We start from the raw sequence: 23,585 nt of genomic DNA, 5'->3' as shown, positions 1-23,585 counted from the left end.
GGAGCAGGGGGGATTCGAAATCGGGTACTGGGAGAGGAAGAAAAGAAAAAAAAAAGAGATGCTGGGGGCGGGAATCGAACCCCCGACCCCCAGTTCGCGAAAAAAGGGAAAAGAAATGGGACTGAAGGGAATCGAACACGCGACCTGGGGAAAGAGGGGAAGGGAATTAATTCAGTAAATTAAATGGGAGGCGTGGTATTCGAACCCACGACCTCCAAGTGCGCGCGAGAGAGGGAAAAATGGGAAGAAATAAAACGTGAGGCGTGGGAATCGAACCCACGACCTCAAGGACTGTAGCAGTGTATAAAAAAAAAATATATATATATATGAGGGACTGTGGGGGTTCGAACCCACCACCTCACAGTCTCCTCTTCAGCGAAAATGAGAGGAAAAATAAGGGGGCTGTGGGGGTTCGAACCCACAACCTCCCTATTCAAGTGAATTTAATTAAAAATAATAATAATAGTAAATTAAAATTCTAATTAAAGTTGGAAAATTAATTCTTTTATGTAAACATTGAGATTTAATTTAGAATTTTAATTAAAAATAGAATATTAATTCTTTTATGTAAATATTGAAATTTAAATTGGAATTCTAATTAAATTAGAAAATTATTCTTTCATGTAAATGATTGAAATCTAATTTAGAATTCTAATTAAAATAGAAAATTTATTATTTCACGAAAATGTTGAGACTTAACTTAGAGTTCTAAATTTATGAATATTAGAACAAAAAATCAATGAAAAATATAAATGATATCCAAATAATTCAAAATTTGGGTTCTCGTGTCCAAACCTCCGTATTGATACATAAGTCATACGTGAGTGAAATATTCAAGAATAATGTCATCTACTTAGATAAAAATCAAAGATCCTGGCATATATACAAGATACATAAGTCTTGTAATACATAATCTTAGAAAAACAAGAATTCACTTAACGAACTATAAATGAAGCCTCATGGCTTGTATGTATAGATGTACAAGTTTAACATACGTTCAAGAATAAGTGAACCTAAGATATACGTAATGAAATAAAGAATGTGGTGACAATCATGATGTGAGGTTAATGCATATGATGAGAGCAACCTTAAATGAGCTTAAGAAAATGTTACCGATACATACTCACCAATGAGAGTGTAAGATAATGAAGAGACCAGTCTCTATGAATACTCTAATAAAAATATTGAGTTTAAAACACTTAATACTAATGATGAGATGAGAAATCATCTATTGAGCTATGATGTCTTCATACTAGAAGCAAACTTCTATGATGTATGAGTTGCATGTAATGGAACTTTATACCGAGCACCGATAGACTAGCTATGAGTGGTGATGCCTTCTTTCGGGAAGGGCGGAGGTTCACGTAATTCTCATGAGATGAGACTGTCCGGCTTGCCGGGTATGGGTCTCCACACATCTCCTAGTCTTTGAACCTATATTGCCACTATAGGGATCTGGCGGGGTTAAATTCCCATATACGCTAGCATGTTATTTGAATCGCTTTGGCCGGTGATTCCACCTCTTTTCGGTGTGGGGAAGACACTGGATTTCATGATGCTCACATGATCTATGTCGGTTAAAGTTAAAGTTCCCAATGAATGAATGAGGCCAGCCTCAAATGAATCATATAAAGAAATGAATGATACCGAAGGTGTTAGGATAGGATAATCAAGAGGTGAGCTAGATTCAGGTAATGACATTAGGTCATTCCTGATCATTGCACAGCAAACCCGATGAAAGTCTTAAACTACATCCTAGGTATAGCTGGTGTTCGCACTGGCCTATGAATGAATTGAAATGAAATACGAATGAATGAGTGAAGCAGACTCTGTGTTTGCTAAAGAAGGCTCCCTAGTTGAGGTCCCATATGTTGAGCCCTCATTTTGGAAAGTCTTAAAGTTAAGTCTATGATAATAAGGTCTCATGGTATACGAATGAATAATATGAGAGAAAGTATGTGTTATATGTTATGTGCTATATGAATATGTTATGTTTTGTGTGCCATACGATAATTATAATGATGCATGTCACTCTCATGGCATAACTTTCCCAATCTCAATTTGGCAAGTCCACTGACTTGACTTCCAAAAATCATGTTGTTAGGAAAGAGCTATTCTTTCTCATGTATGTCCCTGGTGTGTACTTGCATATACCCATACTTAGTACAAGTGTGTACTAATTCCATACGAACATCTACTTTTAGGTGCAGGCACAGGTGGACGCTAGAGCTACAGGTTCGTCGTTGCAGCTATCCGGACGTCAGTATTCATCCGGAGTTTGGTAGGTCCTCATGCTTTCGAGGATGCTACTGTTTTACATTCTAGCGTAGTTTTAGAGTTGAGCTAGTGGAGCATGTTCCACTAGCGTTTCTTTCCTGTTTTGGTTCAAACTTTGTATTGGTGCTATTGTGGCCGACATACAATTAATACTTAATGAATTATTACTTTCAGTTACTTCTCTCTTAAATGTTAGATGGTTGATGATGAACGATTACGAAAAGTTAAGAATGTTCAGCAATTATGATTAAAGAATCAAAAATTTCAAATTTTCCGCTAAAATTAATCTATGTAAAGTAAGAATGACGTAAGCAGGCTTGTCTGCGACCTCTGAGAGGTCAACGACGCCGGTCTCGTCTGGGGTCTAGATTCCGGTCGTGACAGCATCTCTAGCCCAGATGGCACAGGCCATCACGATGCAGGCCCAAGCTATGACTGCCCAAGTCAACCGGCAGGATGTTCTGAGGGAAAACCCACCGGTTCGCAGCATAGCTGACAGACTGCGAGACTTCACGAGGATGAATCCTCCAATTTTCACAGGGGCTAAGACTTCAGAAGATCCTCAGGAATTTATAGACGAGTTGCATAAGATACTGGTGGCCATGGGGGCCACTGATATTGAGAAGGCTGAGTTGGCTTCCTACCAGCTCAAAGATGTTGCCCAGACTTGGTGCAAAATGTGGTGAGATAACCGTGTCCTAGGAGGGGTGCCTGTCACCTGGGAGCTGTTCAAGACAACATTTTTGGAAAGGTTCTTCCCTAGAGAGATGAAAGAGGCCAAGGTTGAGGAGTTCATCAACCTCAAGCAAGGATCCATGACTGTCAGGGAGTATTCCCTGAAGTTTGTGAAGTTATCAAGGTATGTACTTCCTTTAGTATTTGATAACAAGGGTGATGAGAGTACTTAACTTTGTTGAAATTATCCAGGTATGCTACTCCCTTGGTTTCTACCAGCAGGGAGGAGATGAGCAGATTCCTCACAGGAATCAATGGAGACCTGGAGGAGGATTGTCAGGCTGCGATGCTCCATGATAATATGGACCTTTCTAGATTAATGATGCATGTCCAGCGGGTAGAGGACAGCCGAAAGAGGAGAGGAGTACGTGATGTTAGGAGGCCTAGGCCTCAAGATCAGGCAGGTCCCAGCCATAGAGGCCATGGAAACAATTTTGGCATCCGCGAGCAGCTCAAATTCAAGAAGGGGCAACAGAGTGCTGGAAATTCTGACCCTCAGAGAAATACAATGCCTAGAGGAGGCAGACCTGAACCCAAGAGGGGCAATGGAGGTGAGATGCAGCGTCCAAGGAAGACTTGTACTAAGTGTGGCCGAACTCACCTTGGAGAATGTAGACAGGGCACTAATGCCTGTTTCGGTTGCGGTAAGAGTGGACACATGGTCATAGACTGTCCCCAGAACAGAAGTCAGGCTGGGGGTAATGCTCAGCCTAGGCCTACCCCACATAATGCAGCAGCAGCCGAGCCTCCGAAGAGGAACAAATTTAATGCCTTGAAAGGTAGGGAGGAGCAGGAGAAGTCCGCTGATGTGGTCACAGGTATGCTGCAAGTATTCTCAACTTATGTTTATGCTTTACTTGATCCAAGGTCTACGCTTTCCTTTGTGACTCCTCTACTTGCCCTTACTTTTGAAGTACTACCTGAAGTCCTGCATGATCCTATAGTGGTTAGTACGCCTTTAGGAGAAAATGTGAAAGCTGATAGGGTATACCAGAATTGCCCAATAGTTGTGAGTGGCAGGGCTATGTGTGCAAACTTGATTGAGTTACCCATGCATGATTTTGATATTATTCTTGGCATGGACTGGCTTCACAGTCATTATGCTTGCTTGGACTGTCGTAGTAGAGTGGTGAGGTTTCGTTTCCCTAATGAAGAAGAGTTAGTCTGGGAGGGGTACAATCCGACTCGCCCTAACCCCTTGATTTCAAATCTTAAGGCCAATAAAATGATGGCCAAAGGGTTACTATGTAATCTTGTGAGTGTTAATGGCTTAGATCATGACGTTCCTTCCATAGACTCAGTGCATGTGGTAAATGAATTCCTAGATGTGTTTCCTGAAGATTTGCCTGGAGTCCCTCCCCTTCGAGAGATTGACTTTGGTATCGACTTAGAACCTGATACTAAACCAATCTAATTTCCTCCTTATAGAATGGCTCCAGCAGAACTCAAGGAGTTGAAGCTGCAGTTAAAAGATCTCACTGATAAGGGTTTCATTCAGCCGAGCATATCCCCTTGGGGCGCTCCAGTGTTGTTTGTAAAGAAAAAGGATGGGACCCTTAGAATGTGTATCGATTATCGGCAGCTCAACAAAGTCACTATAAAGAATAAGTATCCACTTCCCAGAATTGATGATTTGTTCGATCAGCTCCAAGGGTCTAGTTTCTTCTCTAAGATTGATCTTCGTTCAGGGTATCATCAGCTTAGGGTTAGGGAAGGGGATGTCCCAAAAACAGCTTTTCGTACCCGTTATGGTCATTATGAGTTCTTGGTTATGTCATTCGGTCTCACGAATGCACCTGCTGCATTTATGGACCTCATGAATAGAGTCTTCCATGAATACCTTGACTCTTTCGTCATAGTATTCATTGATGACATTCTTATCTACTCTAAGACCAAGGAAGAGCATGAACAACATTTGAGACTAACCTTGCAGGTACTTAGACAACATTAGTTGTATGCCAAATTCAGCAAGTGTGAATTCTGGCTGAGATCAGTGACCTTCCTGGGCCATGTTATGTCCGATCAAGGTGTAGAAGTGGACCCCAGAAAGACTGAAGCAGTTAAGAAGTGGCCAAAGCCTCTTACACCCACCTATATCCATAGCTTTCTGGGATTGACTGGTTATTACCGCAGGTTCGTGGAGGGATTTTCTTCCATTGCTGCCCCACTTACAGCCTTGACAAAGAAGAAATCCAAGTATGAATGGACGGAGACTTGTGAGAAGAGTTTCCAGGAGCTCAAGGACAGACTCACTTCAGCCCCAGTGCTTACTCTGCCTAAGAGTGGCGAGAATTACACTGTCTATTGTGATGCATCTAGGGTTGGTTTGGGATGTGTTCTTATGCAGGCTGGTAAGGTGATAGCCTATGCTTCCAGACAACTCAAGGTTCATGAAAAGAATTATCCCACTCATGACTTGGAGTTGGCAGCTGTGGTGTTTGCATTGAAGCTGTGGAGGCATTATCTTTATGGAGTACATGTGGATGTGTTCACGGATCATAAAAGTCTCCAGTACGTGTTCACGCAGAGGGAGCTGAATCTACGGCAACGCAGATGGTTGGAGCTGCTGAAGGATTATGACATGAATGTGCACTATCATCCAGGTAAGGCTAATGTTGTGGCTGATGCTTTGAGCAGGATTAGCATGGGGAGTACAGCCCACGTTGAGGATGAGAAGAAGGATCTAGTGAAAGAGGTACACAGACTGGCCAGACTGGGTGTGCGGTTGGTTGACTCTACTAGTGGAGGTGTTTCAGTTCACCCTAGTTCTGAATCATCCCTGATGGTGGAAGTCAAAAAGGGTCAGCATCTTGACCCTGTGTTGATGGAGATGAAGGACTCAGTGTTGTTAAAAATGAATGAGTCTTTTGATTTGGGAGATGATGGCATACTTAGATACCAGAACCGGTTGTGCGTACCAGATGTAGATGATTTACGGACCAAGATTGTTACAGAGGCCCATGGTTCCAGATATTCCATACATCCAGGTTCCACAAAAATGTATCATGATCTTAAGCAGATTTATTGGTGGGATGGCATGAAGAAGGATATTGCAGACTATGTGGCTAAGTGTCCTAATTGTCAGCAGGTTAAGGCAGAGCATCTTAAGCCTGGTGGTCTGACTCAGATTATTGAGGTTCCGACTTGGAAATGGGAGGCCATTAATATGGACTTCGTAGTTGGTCTTCCGAGGACTAGGAGGCAGCATGACTCTATATGGGTTGTTGTGGACAGATTGACTAAGTCTGCCCACTTTATCCCTGTGAAGTCTACTTACAGGGCCGAGGATTACGCGAGACTTTACATTGATGAGATTGTGAGATGGTATGGGATCCCTTTGTCTATTATTTCAGATAGAGGAGCTCAGTTTACTTCGCATTTTTGGAGATCTTTCCAGAAAAGCTTAGGCACGCAGGTGAAACTTAGTACTGCCTTTCATTCTCAGACAGATGGGCAGGCAGAGCGTACTATTCAGACATTGGAGGACATGTTAAGGGCGTGTGTGATTGACTTTAGAGGTAATTGGGATGACCATCTACCTTTGATAGAGTTCTCGTATAATAATAGCTATCACTCCAACATTGGGATGGCATCGTTTGAGGCATTGTATGGTAGGAGGTGTAGATCTCCAGTTGGGTGGTTCGAGGTTGGAGAGTCATCTATTCTGGGTCCAGAGATCATTCATGAGGCCTTGGAGAAAGTTAGACTGATTAGGGACAGGTTGGCTACCGCTTACAGCCGACAAAAGTCATATGCAGACAACAGAAAGCGACCCTTAGAATTTAACGTTGGTGACCAGGTTTACATGAAGATATCGCCTATGAAAGGGGTGATGCGATTTGGTAGAAAAGGGAAGCTTAGTCCGAGGTATGTGGGGCCATATGAGATCCTACAGCGCGTGGGTTAGGTGGCCTATGAGTTAGCATTGCCTGCGGAGCTAGCTTCTATTCATCCAGTCTTTCATGTCTATATGTTGAAGAAGTGCCTAGGTGATCCAGCATCAATCCTACCTGTAGAAGGTTTGGGAGTTGGTGAAGACTTGTCCTATGAGAAAATACCTGTTGAGATCTTAGACAGACAGGTCAAGTGGCTGAGGAACAAGGAGATTGCCACAGTGAAGGTATTGTGGAGAAACCATCTTGTTGAGGGTGCTACGTGGGAGGCTGAGGCCGACATGAGATCCCGATATCCACATCTTTTCAATTCTTGAGGTTAGGCTTCCTACTCGTAAGACTATAGTTCCTTATCTCTTCGTATTTGTTGCTATTGGCTGATTGTACATAGCAATTAAGTTATGATCTGATTGACATTATGAGGTGTAATGGTAGTGTCATTCGGGGACGAATGTTCCTAAGGGGGGGATAATGTAACGATTCAAAAAAAAAAAGAATTATATAAATAAGAATAAATAGGTATTTAAGGGCATAATTGTCCTTTCATGTTTTAAATGAATAAATAAATAAATAAAACAGATTTGTATTTATTTATTTTAAATGTTATTTGACTAATTCTTGAATTAGTCTCCTAATCCAAATAGTCCTCTCTCTCTCACGCTTCTTAACTCCTTCTCTCACGTTCTCCACCTTCCTCACATTATTTCTGCCAAAACAACAACAGTTTTCATGCTTGAAGAACTAACAAAAATTTTTAAGCAAAAGAAAAAGTAATCAAAACGTCAAGGCTAAGAGAGGTTTGTCGAGAGAGGTGTACGTTGAAGTGAATTGGGAGTGGTTTGGAGGAGTTTTCCGGGCAGCAACATTAAAGTTTGAACATCGATTAAGGTATGGGTTTTCTTCTCTCTTGAATCCTTTCCCAAGAGACCCCTTAAGGTTCAAGATATTCATTCCGAAAACTAGGGTTGTTCCCTTTTGTATGTCCTTGTCACTAGCTCCCAATGAATTTTAGGTTGGGTATGATTGCCGGTAGATTTAGAGGTATATTATGTTTTCGCGATGAATATGATTATGTTTGTGTACTTGGAATCGTATGAGTGGCAATCATGTTTTTCTTGAAATTTTGTGTAAGTACGTTACGGTGAATGAGGTTCTTTATGTAATGCTCCAAAAGTTTAATGTAATATGATTGTATTTATTGTGTATTTTATGTGTATTTTATGTGTAAAATGGGTGTACAAGATGATGTCCATCATGGTGAAATATATAGTAATTGATCAACAATCTTTTAGCCAAACAAACCCATAAAAGATACACTTAAAATGTGTTAAAATAGTCTACGAATTTCCTTAGAAATTCAAGTAAAAATATGGATAAAAATGAATTGAAAAATGACCAAAAATTCCACCAACAATGCAACTTTAATTTGGACTAAAGTTTAATGAAGGAAATCTGGAAATTTAATAAATTTTAAAGAGATGAGGCCACCAGGATTCGAACCTGGGACCTCACCTGTGAGGCAGCAGTAGTTCGCAGAAAAAAAAAAGAGAATGTTGGGGGCGGGGATCGAACCCACGACCCCCATCCGCGAAAAAAAAAGGATTAAAAGGGAATGCTGGGGCGGGGGATCGAACCCACGACCCCAGTTCGCTAAAAAGAAAAAAAAAGATTAAAAGGGAATGCTGGGGCGGGGGATCGAACCCACGACCCCAGTTCGCTAAAACGAAAAAAAATAATAATAATAAGGGGATGCGAGGCGTGGGGATCGAACCCACGACCTCAGGGCTGAAAGGGGGAGTATAAATATTAAGGGAAAAAGGGTGAGACTGTGGGGGTTCGAACCCACCACCTCACAGCCTCCATTCCCAGCGAATTTAAGAGGAAAATAAGGGGGGTTGTGGGGGCTCGAACCCACAACCTCCCTATTCAAGCGAATTTAATTAAAAATAATAATAATAATAATAAATTAAAATTCTAATTAAAGTTGGAAAATTAATTCTCTTATGTAAACATTGAGATTTAATTTAGAATTTTAATTAAAAGTAGAATATTAATTCTTTTTTTTTGTAAATATTGAGATTTAAGTTAGAATTCTAATTAAATTAGAAAATTATTCTTTCATGTAAATGATTGAAATTTAATCTAGAATTCTAATTAAAATAGAAAATTTATTATGTCACGAAAATGTTGAGATTTAATTTAGAGTTCTAAATTACGAATATTAGAACTAAAGTCAATGAAAAAAAATATAAATGGTAGCCAAATAATTCAAGAGTAATGTCGTATTGATACATAAGTCATACGTGAGTGAAATATTCAAGAGTAATGTTGTATTGATACATAAGTCATACGTGAGTGAAATATTCAAGAGTAATGTCATCTACTTAGATCAAAAATCAAAGATCTTGACATATATACAAGATACATAAGTTTTGTAATACATAATCTTAGAAAAATAAGAATCACTTAACAAACTATAAATGAAGCTCTATGGCTTGTATGTATAGACACATAAGTTTAACATACATTCAAAAATAAGTGGACCTAAGATATACGTAATGAAATGAAGAATGTGGTGACAATCATGATGTGAGGCTAATGTATATGATGAGAGCAATCTCAAATGAGCCCAAGTAAAGGTTACCAATACGTACTCACCAATGAGAGTTTAAGATAATGAAGAGATCAGTCTCTATGAATACTCTAATGAAAATATTGAGAGTAAAACACTTAATACAAATGATGAGATGAGAAATCATCTATTGAGCTATGATGTCCTTATACTAGAAGCCAACTTCCATGATGTATGAGTTGAACGTAATGGAACTTTATACCGAGCACCGATAGGCTAGCTATGAGCGGTGATGCCTTCTTTCGGGAAGGGCGGAGGTTCACGTAACTCTCATGAGATGAGACTGTCCGGCTTGCCGGGTATGGGTCTCCATACATCTCCTAGTCTTTGAACCTATATTGCCACTATAGGGATCTGGCGGGGTTAAATTCCCATATACGCTAGCATGTTATTGAATCGCTTTGGCCGGTGATTCCACCTCTTTTCGGTGTGGTGAAGACACTGGATTTCATGATGCTCACATGATCTATGTCGGTTAAAGTTAAAGTTCCCAATGAATGAATGAGGCCAGCCTCAAATGAATCATATAAAGAAATGAATGATACCGAAGGTGTTAGGATAGGATAATCAAGAGGTGAGCTAGATTCAGGTAATGACATTAGGTCATTCCTGATCATTGCACAGCAAACCCGATGAAAGTCTTAAACTACATCCTAGGTATAGTTGGTGTTCGCACTGGCCTATGAATGAATTGAAATGAAATACGAATGAATGAGTGAAGCAGACTCTGTGTTTGCTAAAGAAGGCTCCCTAGTTGAGGTCCCATATGTTGAGCCCTCATTTTGGAAAGTCTTAAGGTTAAGTCTATGATAATAAGGTCTCATGGTATATGAATGAATAATATGAAAGAAACTATGTGTTATATGTTATGTGATATGTGAAGATGTTATGTCTTGTGTGCAATACGATGATTATAATGATGCATGTCACTCTCATGGCATAACTTTCCTAATCTCATTTTAGCAAGTCCACTGACTTGACTCCCAAACATCATGTTGTTAGAAAAGAGCTCTTCTTCCTCATGCATGTCCCTGGTGTGTACTTGCATATAACCATACTTAGTACAAGTGTGTACTAATTCCATACGAACATCTACTTTTAGGTGCAGGCACAGGTGGACGCTAGAATTACAGGTTCGTTGTTGCAGCTATCCGGACGTCAGTATTAATCCAGAGTTTGGTAGGTCCTCATGCTTTCGAGGATGCTACTGTTTTACATTCTAGCGTAGTTTTAGAGTTGAGCTAGTGGAGCATGTTCCACTAGCGTTTCTTTCCTGTTTTGGTTCAGACTTTGTATTAGTGCTATTTTGAGCGAAATACGATTAATACTTAATGAATTATTTCTTTCAGTTGCTTATCTCTTAAATGTTAGATGGTTGATGATGAACGATTATGAAATGTTAAGAATATTCAGCAAGTATGATTTAAGAATCAAAAAAATTCAAATTTTCCGCTAAAATTTATCTATGTAAAGTAAGAATGACGTAAGTAGGCTTGTCTGCGACCTCTGAGAGGTCAACGACGCCGGTCTTGTCTGGGGTCTAGATTCCGGTCGTGACATGTACAATAATTAACTAACTTTGGGAATGAACAATGCACATTAAACTAACTGATAACTAACTTAAATCTTATCACCCCTGTCAAGTTGGAGGTGAGTTGTTCATAGACAACTTATTCAATAATTTAGTATGTTTGACACCAGTTAAAGCTTTAGTGAAGACATCAGCCAACTGTGAATCTGTGGGAATGTATTAGAGTGTGATCATCCCTTGCTGCAACTTATTTCTGACAAAATGACAATCTACTTCGATATGCTTGGTTCTCTCGTGAAACACTTGGTTCTTGGCAATGTGCACTGCTGCTTGACTGTCACAGAAAACATGTATAGGTAAGGAACACTTCACTGAGATTTCATCAAGTAACCTTTCCAGCCACACAATTTCACCCACTACTTGTCTCACAGCTCTGTACTCTGCTTCTACTGAATATAATGACACTGTGGGTTGTTTCTTGAACTTCCCACTAACAGGGCTATCACCCATTAGAACTAAATAGTCACTCACAGACTTCCTTGAATCAGGACAAGAGGCCCAATCTGAATCACAATAAGCATTGATGGTGAGGTCAGATTTGTTAGATATGAACATCCCTAATGTAGGATCCTGTTGAAGATATTTAAGCACATGATAGGCTGGCTTCAAATGAGGTTCTCTAGGATATTGCATAAACTGAATGAGGTGTTGCACACTAAATGCTATATCCATCCTTGTATTGGTGAGAAAATTAAGTTTTTCCACTAACTTTCTGTAGTGAGTACATATGATAGTGGTGTTCCTTTTGTAAGTCTCAATTTTCATTAGAATCCAATAGTGAAGTAGCAGTTTTGTAACTCATCGAATTAAATTCTTTCAAGAGATCAAGAACAAACTTTCTTTGGGATATAAGAATATCATCGTGTCTGTACAATATTTTCAGGCCAAGAAAATAATGCAGCCTGCCCAAATCCTTTATTCTGAACTGATTATGTAAGAAACCCTTTAGAGAAGTTATTTCATCTATGTCAGTCCCAGTTAGAATGATATCATCAACATATACTGCAACAGAAACAAGAAAGTGCCCATTCCTTCTGTAAAACAATGAATAATCACTGTTAGAATGATTATATCCTTTTGAATAGAGGTTGTTTGCTAGCTTGTCATACCACTGTTGACTTGCCTGCTTCAAACCATACAGTGACTTTTTCAATTTACAGACCATATTGCTATTGTCCACTGCCAATCCTTGTGGTAATGCCATGTAAACTTCTTCATTTAAATCACCATGAAGTAAAGCATTGTTAACATCCACTTGATACATATTCCACCCTTTCTTGACCGCTAAAGAAATTAGAGTCCTGACTGTGGTCATCTTTACCACAGGTGAGAATGTCTCATTGTAATCTATTCCAGCCTGCTGAGTATACCCCTTCACCACTAGTCTAGCTTTGAACCTCTCAACACTACCATCAACCTTGTGCTTAACCTTGTACACCCATTTACACCAATAACATTCTTTCCTTCAGGTAAATTACTAGTTCCCAAGTATCATTTGCATACACAAGGCATTAAATTCTTGTGTCATTTCCACTTGCCAGACAGGATTCAAAATAGCCTCTTCATAAGAAGGAGGTTCAATATCATGTGAAATATTATTGATCAACTGTTGACTACTAGGACCCAAGCTAGTGAAACATACATGGTCAGGGTAAGAAATAAAAGATGTGAGTGAGTGATATGGATTATATTTTGAAGAATGCAAGTTGGGTAATGTATAAGTGTAGTCTTTTAGGTAACCTGGGGTGTGTATAGGCCTAGCTGATATTCTAGGTGCAAGGGTTATAGGTGGAGTTATAGGAACTTTAGGTGCAAGAGTTTGTGTATTAGTGTTTGTAGAAACATTTAAAGGTGGAGGCATAGGAACTTCAGTATTTGTGGAAACATGGTTAGTAGTGACTTCAACTAATGTATCATCATTCAACACTTCATTATTAACAAAGACATTTGTTTTACTAGACTTGCAAGGTAATGTATCAGAAAGATTTGCAAGAGATTTTAAGACAGAACTAAAATTGAATCAGGAGAAATAACAAAAGAAAATACAACTTCATGAAAAAAAACATCTCTGGACACATGAATTCTTTTGGTATCCAAATCTAATACTTTGTAGCCTTTTGTATTAAAAGGGTATCCAATGAATACATGTGTTGTGGCACTTGGTTCAAATTTATCCTTATGAGTCTTCATGGTAGTTGAAAAACAAAGGCATCCAAAACTTCTAAGATGGGAATAGGTTGGTTTTCTTTGGTATAGTAATTCATATGGAGACTTATTTTGTAAGAGTTTAGTAGGTAGTCTGTTAATAAGATATGTGGCTGTCAAGACACATTCTCCCAGTACTTCATGGGCAATTTTGATTGGAACATAAGTGTTGTTACTGTTTCAAGGAGATATTTATGTTTTCTTTCTACTACACCATTTTGTTGTGGTGTATAAGGGCAGAATCTTTGGTGCATTATACCTTTTTTCTTGAAAGAAACTAGTTGCTTCAATACTTATAAATTCCACACCATTGTCAAATCTAATGATTTTCAATTTTGCATGGAACTGATTTTCTAAAAGGGAAATGAAGGCCTTTATGGTCTGTAAAGCATTACTTTTGCACCTTAGTAGTTGTGTCCAAGTTGACCTACTATAGTCATCCACCATAGTTAAGAAATAATGATGACCATCATGGGTAGGTGTTTGGTATGGTCCCCATAGGTTAATGTGGAGCAACTCAAATGTTGTGCTGGTAGTGGTTGTGCTTTCTAGGAAGGGCATTCTAGTTTGTCTAGCCATAGGACATATTGTGCAAGTGAAAGGCTGCTTATTGGAAAAGTTCAGAGGTATGGTGGATATAGTTTTCATTTTTACAAAAGGTAGATGTCCCAACCTAGCATGCCATAAGAATTCAGTGTCATGATTTTGAGTAATCAGTACTAGGAAGGGAATTAACAGCAGAACATGAAATAGGATCAATAACACAAGCTTTTTTATTGATTGTATGAAGGTATTTTACATGTTGAGATGGACATTGATATTTGTTACCAATAGAAGCTATGTTACAGTAGTTAAAAGAAGAAACAGGTTGACATCTGGCATGAGAAACAACATTACCATCTGCAGGTGGACAATTATGGCATTTTGGACAGAAATAATATAGGCCGTTCTTAGCCTTACCAAGTGCCAGATGGCTCTTCGGAGAAGGGCCTTGCAGTAAACAAGAAGAGCTGTTAAAGCTGACTGTTTCTTTTAGTTGAAAAGCTAAACAATGAACTGATATCAAATTGAATTTGAAACTAGGTATAAACAAAACTTTGTACAAAGTCAGTGTAGAAGTCAAACGAACATCACCAATTTCAGTCACTTTAACCTTGTATCCATTTGGTAATGTAATGAGAAAAGGATAGGGTAATGTTCTAAGGTTTATATGGGCATCTTTTATGTAAGTAATGTGGTGTGATGCTCTTGAATCTATAGAGGCATACACATTTACTGCAGATCCTAAACTCTTTCCTCTTGGGGCTTTTGAATTAGGTGGATAGCCATGAAGGTTATAGAACTTATCCTTAGTGTGTCCAATTCGTTTGCAGTACTCACAAAACAAATTAGACATGTTCCCAATGTTGGAATTTCCCCTAAATGTGTTATTGGAACTATTAAAATTGCCTGTATTTCCTCTCTGAGAGTTGTAATTGACCTTGAAATTCTTGGATCCTTCATTCTGTTGTGGTGATAAAGAAGCATAGAGAAGTGGATTCTAAAGCCATATGATTGAGAGGATTCACTTCCCTCTGTCTTTCTTCTTGTGACAATATGGCAAATGTTTGTGCCATAGTTGGTAGAATGGTCATCATGAGAATGTTCCCACATATGACAGTATACATTTCATTCAAACCCATTAGAAAATGTATGAGTCTTCGATCCTGTTCAGCCTTATGCATTTTGATCTTCCCACCACAAGTACACACACAAGTGCATTATGAATTGACATCAAGAGTATTCACCTCCTCCCATAATTTCTTCATTTTACTGTAGTAACCAATAATATCTAGAGCACCCTGAACAAGATCATTAATCTCCTTCTGTAATTGATAGAGCTTGCAAGCATTTGTCTGATCATACCTATCCTCCAATTCATCCCAAAGTTCCTTTGCATTGTTTGCGTATTGTAATCTATCTCGAAGATCTGGTGAAAGAGAATCCAGAATCCATGAAGTCACCATGTCATCACACCTTTCCCACTGCAAGAAAGTGGGATCTGCAGGATCTGGCTTTATGATTTTCCATTGATAAAACCAATTTTGCATTTAACTAATAAAGCCCTGAGAACAGATCGTCTTCATGACCTGTATCCAGGTCCATCAAACACAGCAGGAAGTAAAGTGGAGCCTGCATTCTCTGAAGGATGCAGGTAAAATGGGCTATTAAAATCCAATCGAGTTGGAATATTGGAACTGGTTGCTTCAGTTGGAATGTCACCCATGGAAGAAGATGGGAATATGATCGAATTTGGAAACAGGGTAATCGATGAGCAGAAAGAAAGAAGATACGAAGAAAAAATGAAAATCAATTGCGGAAAAATAGAAATCAATCGTAAACAGAGCTTATGATGAAAAACAAAAAGCAGGAGACGTCTCCTTGCTCTAATACCATGACAAAACAGCAACTTAGGCTCTGTAACTTTCCTCCATTAATAGAGGTTTCAACTCTTACTAATAATCAGAGAGAAAAGATGGAAAATCTTATTAAGAATATGAAAACTTAGCTTGTAATCTATACAATGAATGTGTATTTATACACATTTGATAAAGTCTAACAAATCTAACAAACTCAACTAACTATGAAAAATGAGAAACTTGTGATTCCTAACTAACTAACTAATATTGTGAATGTACAATAATTAACTAACTTTGGGAATGAACAATGAACATTAAACTAACTGATAACTAACTCAAATCTTATCAGCAACCATTACTAATTGTTACAGTCATTACAGTGCTATTTCTACCATCACAACTATCACAGTCACCATTACTAGCCCATAACATCAACTCACTACCACATTATTAGTGAACATAAATGTTTTTTTATAATAATTTTATTTAATTAATTAATATTTTTAAAAATGATTAATTTAATTTTAATAGTATATTTATTAATAAGCAAATTATACACACTTAGATGTTGAAAAACAAACCATCTTACTCATTTAGTGTTAAATAAAGTATTTTTTTCCCTCCATATTAGTTGATCACTTTTCATTTTACACAATACTTAAGAAATCATAAATAAGATGGTCGATTTTACTAATTTATCGTTTATACATATTGATTGATATCAAGATAATTTATAAAAAAAAATAACATAGGGGATATCAATAGGTATTATCGGAAGTTAATAGTTAATCTTCTGATAATTTATGAAAAAGAATACTTAGATCGATTTTTTTACTCAAAAGTTTGCAAATAATGTTTAAAATTATGTTTTCCACAATATAAATTTAAAATAAATAAGAATATATTTTAATACGAACAATTGTTAATGAGAACTTTTCTTTGTCTATCACGATCATATAAGAAAATAAATTTATTAATCAATTTTTTATAATAATATTTAGCATAGCACTAAACATTTGTTGTAATTCTTCATCCTTATATACATCTCCTTCTTGATAAGTGATCAAATCAACTTGATAATTCGTAACATTCAAATTAGAATCACATTGAAATTTTTATTTGAGTCTTTGATTTTCTCCATTTAATCTTGGGAAAAGGGTCAAATATGCCCCTAAACTTTTCAAAAAGGTCTAAATATGCCCCCCGTTTAAAGTTTGGTCCACTTATACCCTTGCCGTCCAATTATTGGTCCAAATATGCCCCTATGGGTGTTAGTTGACCACCTCGAAATATCCAACTCATTTTACTTTTCTTGTAAATGCCCAAATGGATTTTCCACTTCATTTTAATATTACAACTTGACATTTATATTATAAAAGAGAAAGGGTCACATATGCCCCTAATAATCCGACCTATTAAAAATACTTTTATGACGCATATTTTAAATAACCTATATGACCCGTCTTTTAAATAACTTATACGATCTGTATCCAACCCAAAACCCATCCCTTTTAACCCATAACAAATCCCTAATTTCCTAAACTTCATTTTCACTGAAAGAACGTTGCGGCGCTGCTAGGGTTCTTGAAGACTTACACAAATTGCGGCGCTCGGGTTAGAAAATTTACGGGTTGAAGGTAAATTCTCTCCCTTCAGTAAATTATATATTCGATTAGGGTAACATTTTCTTGTTAGTTAAGGTTATTTAAGTAAAGTCGACGGCATGTGTTGTATTTGATTCCCTTTGATTTATGTGTATCAAAATCACTTGAAATGTATTATTTGGTTTTAAAAGAATGTACTTTTATGCCTTTGTTAGCTTTAATTTGTTTCTCTTTTGGTGGTCTCGAGATATTGTTTGTCTTTTAGGGCTTAGTTTATTATATTTTTGCAGCTTTTAATGTGTTTGGTTTGAGTGGTCTCTCTGATTTTACAGTTTTATTCATGTAATTTTGAAGAATGATTGATGAAGTTGAAATTGTGTTCAACTACGGGGGTAGTTGGGTCATTTCACCTTTGTTGGTTTACACTAAGAAATTGGTGCACACTTGGCTAAATTTTGACCCTGAATTATTGAGTCATAAAGATATATGTGATGAGTTTCTTCCAAGCTAGGGTTTTCTCGGGTTAAACAATTATTAGTCACTAGGCCCTCTGAAAAGTATTATATAGTAGATGGGGATGATGGAATTATGGCCATCCTTAGACTTTTATGTGAGAAATTTAAAGTCAACTTCTTTGTTGTGGAGAAGAGTGAGTTCACTGTCGTTGCCCAAAATATCACACTATATGTTGAATCATATTTTGTAGATGTTGAGGTTGGTACAAATTGTGAACATAGTCATGGTTCTGTTGATGAATGGGATCTTTCTAAGGGTGAGGAATGTGATTTAGAGTGGATGGATGCCATTAGCAATGAAAGGGAAAGAGTAGTAGGTGACAGGTTGAAAAGCTTCAAGGAATTACAAGTTGATATGACATTTAAAGACATGAAAGAAGGTAGACATGTTCTGAATTATTATGCATTAGCTAACAAAAGGGCTTTGACTATTATAAAAGGTGATACAAAGAGAACTAGGTATGGCTGTGATGTGGGATGTCCCTTTTAGGTGTTTGATTTCAAAAGATGGCAAAACTGAAGGGTTTAAGATAAAGACTTTCATCAATAAGCAGACATGTGAGGAGGCCTTTTTTAATGCTAGAGCTGATGCAGTTACTTTAGCTCAATACTTCAAGAACGAGCTTCAAAATAATCCCAAGTATAAGGTAAAAGATATGAGAGGAGAGCTTGAAAATGACTTAAAATTGCATGTGTGTCAGTCTAAAATTAAAACGGTTAAGAGGATGGCTCTTAAGAAGTTGGATGGCAGTTTTATTGATGACTACAACAAGCTTGAGGCCTATGCACAAGAGCTTAAGCAATCCAATCCCGAAAGTGATGTTTTGATAAATATCTCTAAGGATGCCCTAGCTGAAGGAAAAATAAAATTTTTAAGGATGTAAATATGTTTTGATGCTCTTAAGAAATGCTGAAAATCTAGTTTGAGGCCATTTATTGGACTTGATGGTATATTCTGGAAAGGTATAAGTAAGGGTGTGTTGTTGGTTGCTCTAGGACAAGATTCTATGAACAATTTCTATCCACTAGCATGAGCAATAGTGGACAAAGAAACAAGCAATACATGGTGCTAGTTCATTGAGCTATTGAAGGGGTCTTTGGACCTTAAAGATGGTGCAAAAATCACATTGATTTCGGATATGCAAAAGGTATGATATTATTTTTAACTCAGTGTTTTAATTTACTTGCACTCACAATTTTTACTCACTTTTTAATCCACTTTCATTCACAATTTTACTCACTATTTTTACACACTCTTTAACAATTTCAAAAACAATGTACCAACTGTTTTTACTCAACTTGTACTCACTGTACTTACTGTTTCTAACACATATTAATTCTCAACTTTCACTGTTACATGGATTGATAGATGTTGTTGTCAAAGTGTTGCCTGAAGCTCAACATAGGTATTGTATGAGACACATTGAGAGTAACTGGTGCAGAAAATGGAGGAATGGTCAAATGAGGAAGCTTATGTGGTGGTGTGCTTGGAGTTCCTATGTTGAAGAGTTCAAGGACCAATTGAATAAGTTGGGGAAACTATCAGAAGATGGTGCAAGGAATTCGGTAAAGTATCCACCAAAGGCATGGTGTAGATCTTATTTTGATACTTAGTGTAAGAACATGATGGTTGATAACAACTTCACTGAATCATTCAATGCATGGATTCTTGAGGCTAGAGACAAGCCAATAATCAAGATGTCAGAAGAAATAAGAGTACAAGTGATGAGATTGCTAGGGAAAAATGAAAAAAAGTTGAAGACTTGGGTTACAGATTTCATTTCGGAATGCATGAAGTTGTACATTGACTACATGGCCATAGCACATAGTTGTAAGGTGGAATTCAATGGAGATTGGGGCTATGAAGTGTCTGATGGAGAAGATAGACACACTGTCAATCTAAAACGAAAAAATGCACTTGCAGAATTTGGGATTTATCAGGTATTCCTGCCCGCATGCCATCAAAGCATTGACACACAAAAAAGTAGATCCAATAACTGAAATACATTGGTGGTAGAGCAAAGAGGCTTACATGCTAACATATAAAAACAAGATGCAGCCTGTAAGAGGTAAGAAGTTTTGAAAGGTTGATCCTTCAAGTGCAATGTTGCCTCTTAATGTTGTGAAACAATTGGGTAGACCAAAAATGAAAATAAATAGAGAACCAAATGAAGTAAGAAAAAGAAAGGGTGAATTGTCTCAGTCTAGAAAAGGCACTTAAATGACATGTAACAACTGCGGTGAATCGAACGTCAATGTCAGGTCCTGTTACAAGGTAAGCACAATATTACATGTTTTTCATGTTTTTCCATGTTTTTAATTGTAAGCTAATTAATCTAAATACAAAAAAAATTACAGAAAAAGTGTGCTGAAAATAATGCACATTCGAAGAAAGGAAAATGGCCAATGTCTTACAATGAACATGGTTCTAATGTTGAGGGTGGAACTGAAGCTAGAATTGGGGCTGAGGCTGTAACACAAAAGTTTGAACCATATGGCTAATGTTGAAGATGAAGAAGACCCACCTCTAAGACCAATGGTGATTTGTGAATCGGAGTTGAGGGCTGAGAAGTTGAAAAAAAGGGTTTTTCCAACTGGTGCAAGAAAAATCCAGTTTTATGGAGATCACACTGGTGCCTCAGTGTCAATTAATCTGCCTTATTCTCCGATCAAAACAACATGGAAGGGAAAAAAACTATCCCTGCTAGACATGTGCAAATGCAAGCAAAAAAGAAAAGATTCAAGATGATCGAGGTTAAGGGCAAAAATCCTGTTGTAGATGATGATTTATTGTAATGTATTTTCTATGTTAATTTTTGTGTTAATGCTCATGGTTAACCATAGTGGTTGACAAACAATATTGCTATGAGTATTAAGTTAGGTGAAACTTTCATATGCCTGCATAGAATGACATTACAAACACCTTTTTTTGTTATGTTTTGTCTTGTCATTGTGAATTTAAGACGTCTTCTTTTGAGTGTGTTTATCTTGTATGTCATTGTGAATTTAAGAAATCTGGTTGTCCTTATTTTGGTTTCTGTATTGAGGAAGTGTATTAACTGTTAGATTTGTGTGTCCACTCAATTAAATGGCCTAATGACATAATGAATAATGCTTCTTGTTTGATAATTATGTTTACGTGTATACTCTTGTTGATTATAATCCATTCCTACAAATTCATTAATTTGATAATTACATTCTATTATTTGCCTAAGATTTACATCAACACACATAGAAATAACTCAATATGTACAGAACCATATAGTCAACTAACACAATTGATGAAGTATTTCAGCATACTTTTCACTTCATATTCCATTCCCTAAGCACTACGACTACGTCTATGGCACAATCATATATTTACCACTTCCTCTGTTGCATCAAAAACACACACACAATTATGCCATCACCAAAAAGAAAAGCAAGAAATGGTGACATCGAACTTAACATACCATATAAATCAAAACGTCTGTTACAATTCAAGTCATGAACTACTACAATTCAAGTCATGGACTACTACAATTCAACACATCACACATGTTTAACGTTTTCTAAGTTATGGATGAAAAAGTTAAAAATTACAAACTGATAGAAATTCCTATTTTCCTTCCTACTTCATTACCCAGAATGTGATGAATGCTGCAAAACTACACCACAACATAGCTATCACAATCCATATTTGATCAACTTTTTTCTTAGACTTATCGATAACAACATCTTCATTATCGATAACCACCTCTTCACGCTTGGGAGCAGTAATTTCATTTAGACGTTCACATTTTTCTTCAATTTTAGATGTCAAATACTTTTCAAGATCAGCCATCTTCGTCTCCAAACATTTGTTTTCACGATGAAAATTATCCTTTTCCTTCTTTAAATTGTGGATTAGATTTGCAACTCTAGGATGGAGCGGATCATCAATTCATTTCCAATAAGCACATTATAACCCTGTACAATTATGAACTTGAAATCAATACTCACCAAAAATATGAAAATTAACGAAATTGTATGATAAATTTACATTATGATTAGAACACTTATAAAGGCGTCTTCCAGCATTAATTGGAGTGAAAGCCGTGAAAATCCTCGTCGTAATACCACATTGACATTTTACCATCGACAAACTTGAAATAGTCGAGTCCCGACGCATTTTTAAAGGAGAAATTGTAAGAAGATGACTAGAACACTCTTTTGTTCGAGCTTCTCAAAATGAAATTGATGGGGGTAATGAGTCTCTCAAGAATCCTAACTTTGAAATGAAGAATGGATATGCTACCAGTTATTTGAAAGGGAAATGAGATATGGATAGAATTAGCCAATTAGGAATATAATTGAACCATTTAAAATATGGGTCATAAAAGTGCTTTTAATGGGTTGGATTATTAGGGGCATATGTGATCCTTTCTCTTTTATAATATAAATGCCAAGTTGTAATATTAAAATGACGTGGAAAATTCATTTGGGCATTTAAAGAAAAGTAAAATGAGTTGGATATTTTGAGGTGGCCAACTAACACTTATAAGGGCATATTTGGACCAATAATTGGACGGCGAGAGTATAAATGGACCAAACTTTAAACGGGTGGGGGGCATATTTAGACCTTTTCAAAAAGTTCAAGAGCATATTTGACCCTTTTCCCTTAAATTTTTATGAAATATCTCTAATGAACTTTTCTTTGAACTTTTTGAACTTCCATTTTTTTAGCACCCACTTCAATTTGTTTTTTAGAATCTTTTAAGTTTTGGATGATTAATTTTTACTCTTTCACTCTCTTGTTTTAGTTGATCTTTTCGATTAACTAAAATTCCGACTTTATAATTTATTTTTAGTACTTGTTTTTAAACAATTCTTACAAGTATTTTAAAATGGATGAAAGTATGAATATAAAAACAATTTAGGCTTTTAAAGATGGCGGAATATCAATTAGAGAGGTAAAATGTAAATTTTTGAATTAGTATCTTAATTAAATAAATATATAAGTAGTTTGGAATATGCAAATCTAGTAATGTCAAGGATATAAAATGGAGAAAAGTATTACTCACTTCGTTTCAAAAAGAATATTTCTATTTTATTTTTAGTTTGTTTAAAAAAATGATCCTTTTCCTTTTTTGGTAATATTTTAACTTTAATTTTCCACGTGACATGTTTAAGATCACAAGATTAAGGGTATTTTGGTACATTTGACATAACTTTAATTTAGAACCACAAGATTAAAAAGTCTTCTTTCTTTTCTTAAACTCCATTTCAAGTCAAAGTAGATCATCCTCTTTTAAACGGAGGGAGTACTTTTCTTCATCCAATAATAGTTGTCAACAATGATAAAAATAGTTGTCTAATAATACTTATTCAATTTAGAAAATCAAGAAATAATTTACCTTTTGTATCTGTTTTACCTGAAATAAGTATTATTTATCATCTACCATATTTTTTAAAACTTTAAATTTGATAAGATCAAAGAATAATACAATAATATTATCCGTGTTATTTTGTTGTTTTTTAAAAATATACTTCTTTCGTTTTATTTTATGTGACACTATTCCCTTTTTGGTCGGTCCCAAAAAGAATATCACATTTCATAAAATATTTAAAGGTATAATTCCCTCTTTTACTCTTGTTGGTCTTATTTAATACTAAACATAGTATTCTGATACATTTATGAAAAAGAGAAAAATAAGTTAACGTTATTTTAAAGGAACTTGATAAACATCTTAAAATTTTCATTATTTTTTAAACT

The 23,585-nt window shown here is 36.6% G+C and overlaps 1 protein-coding gene across 1 annotated transcript; it reads left to right on the top strand.

Moving 5' to 3' along the window:
* Positions 1–2,675: 2,675 nt before the first annotated feature.
* On the top strand, positions 2,676–6,919 carry LOC138347625 (uncharacterized). Its single transcript, XM_069295930.1, has 7 exons — positions 2,676–2,959; positions 3,029–3,136; positions 3,205–4,038; positions 4,981–5,208; positions 5,755–6,012; positions 6,247–6,336; positions 6,580–6,919. Exons 1-7 carry the CDS (start codon positions 2,676–2,678, stop codon positions 6,917–6,919), a joined length of 2,142 nt encoding a protein of 713 aa, XP_069152031.1.
* Positions 6,920–23,585: the final 16,666 nt, after the last annotated feature.

This window comes from Solanum lycopersicum, chromosome 3 (genome assembly GCF_036512215.1).
Source record: "Solanum lycopersicum chromosome 3, SLM_r2.1".
Taxonomy (NCBI): Eukaryota; Viridiplantae; Streptophyta; class Magnoliopsida; order Solanales; family Solanaceae; genus Solanum; species Solanum lycopersicum.
Note: the sequence above shows the minus strand (reverse complement) of the source record. Positions and strands in the feature narration are given on the sequence as shown.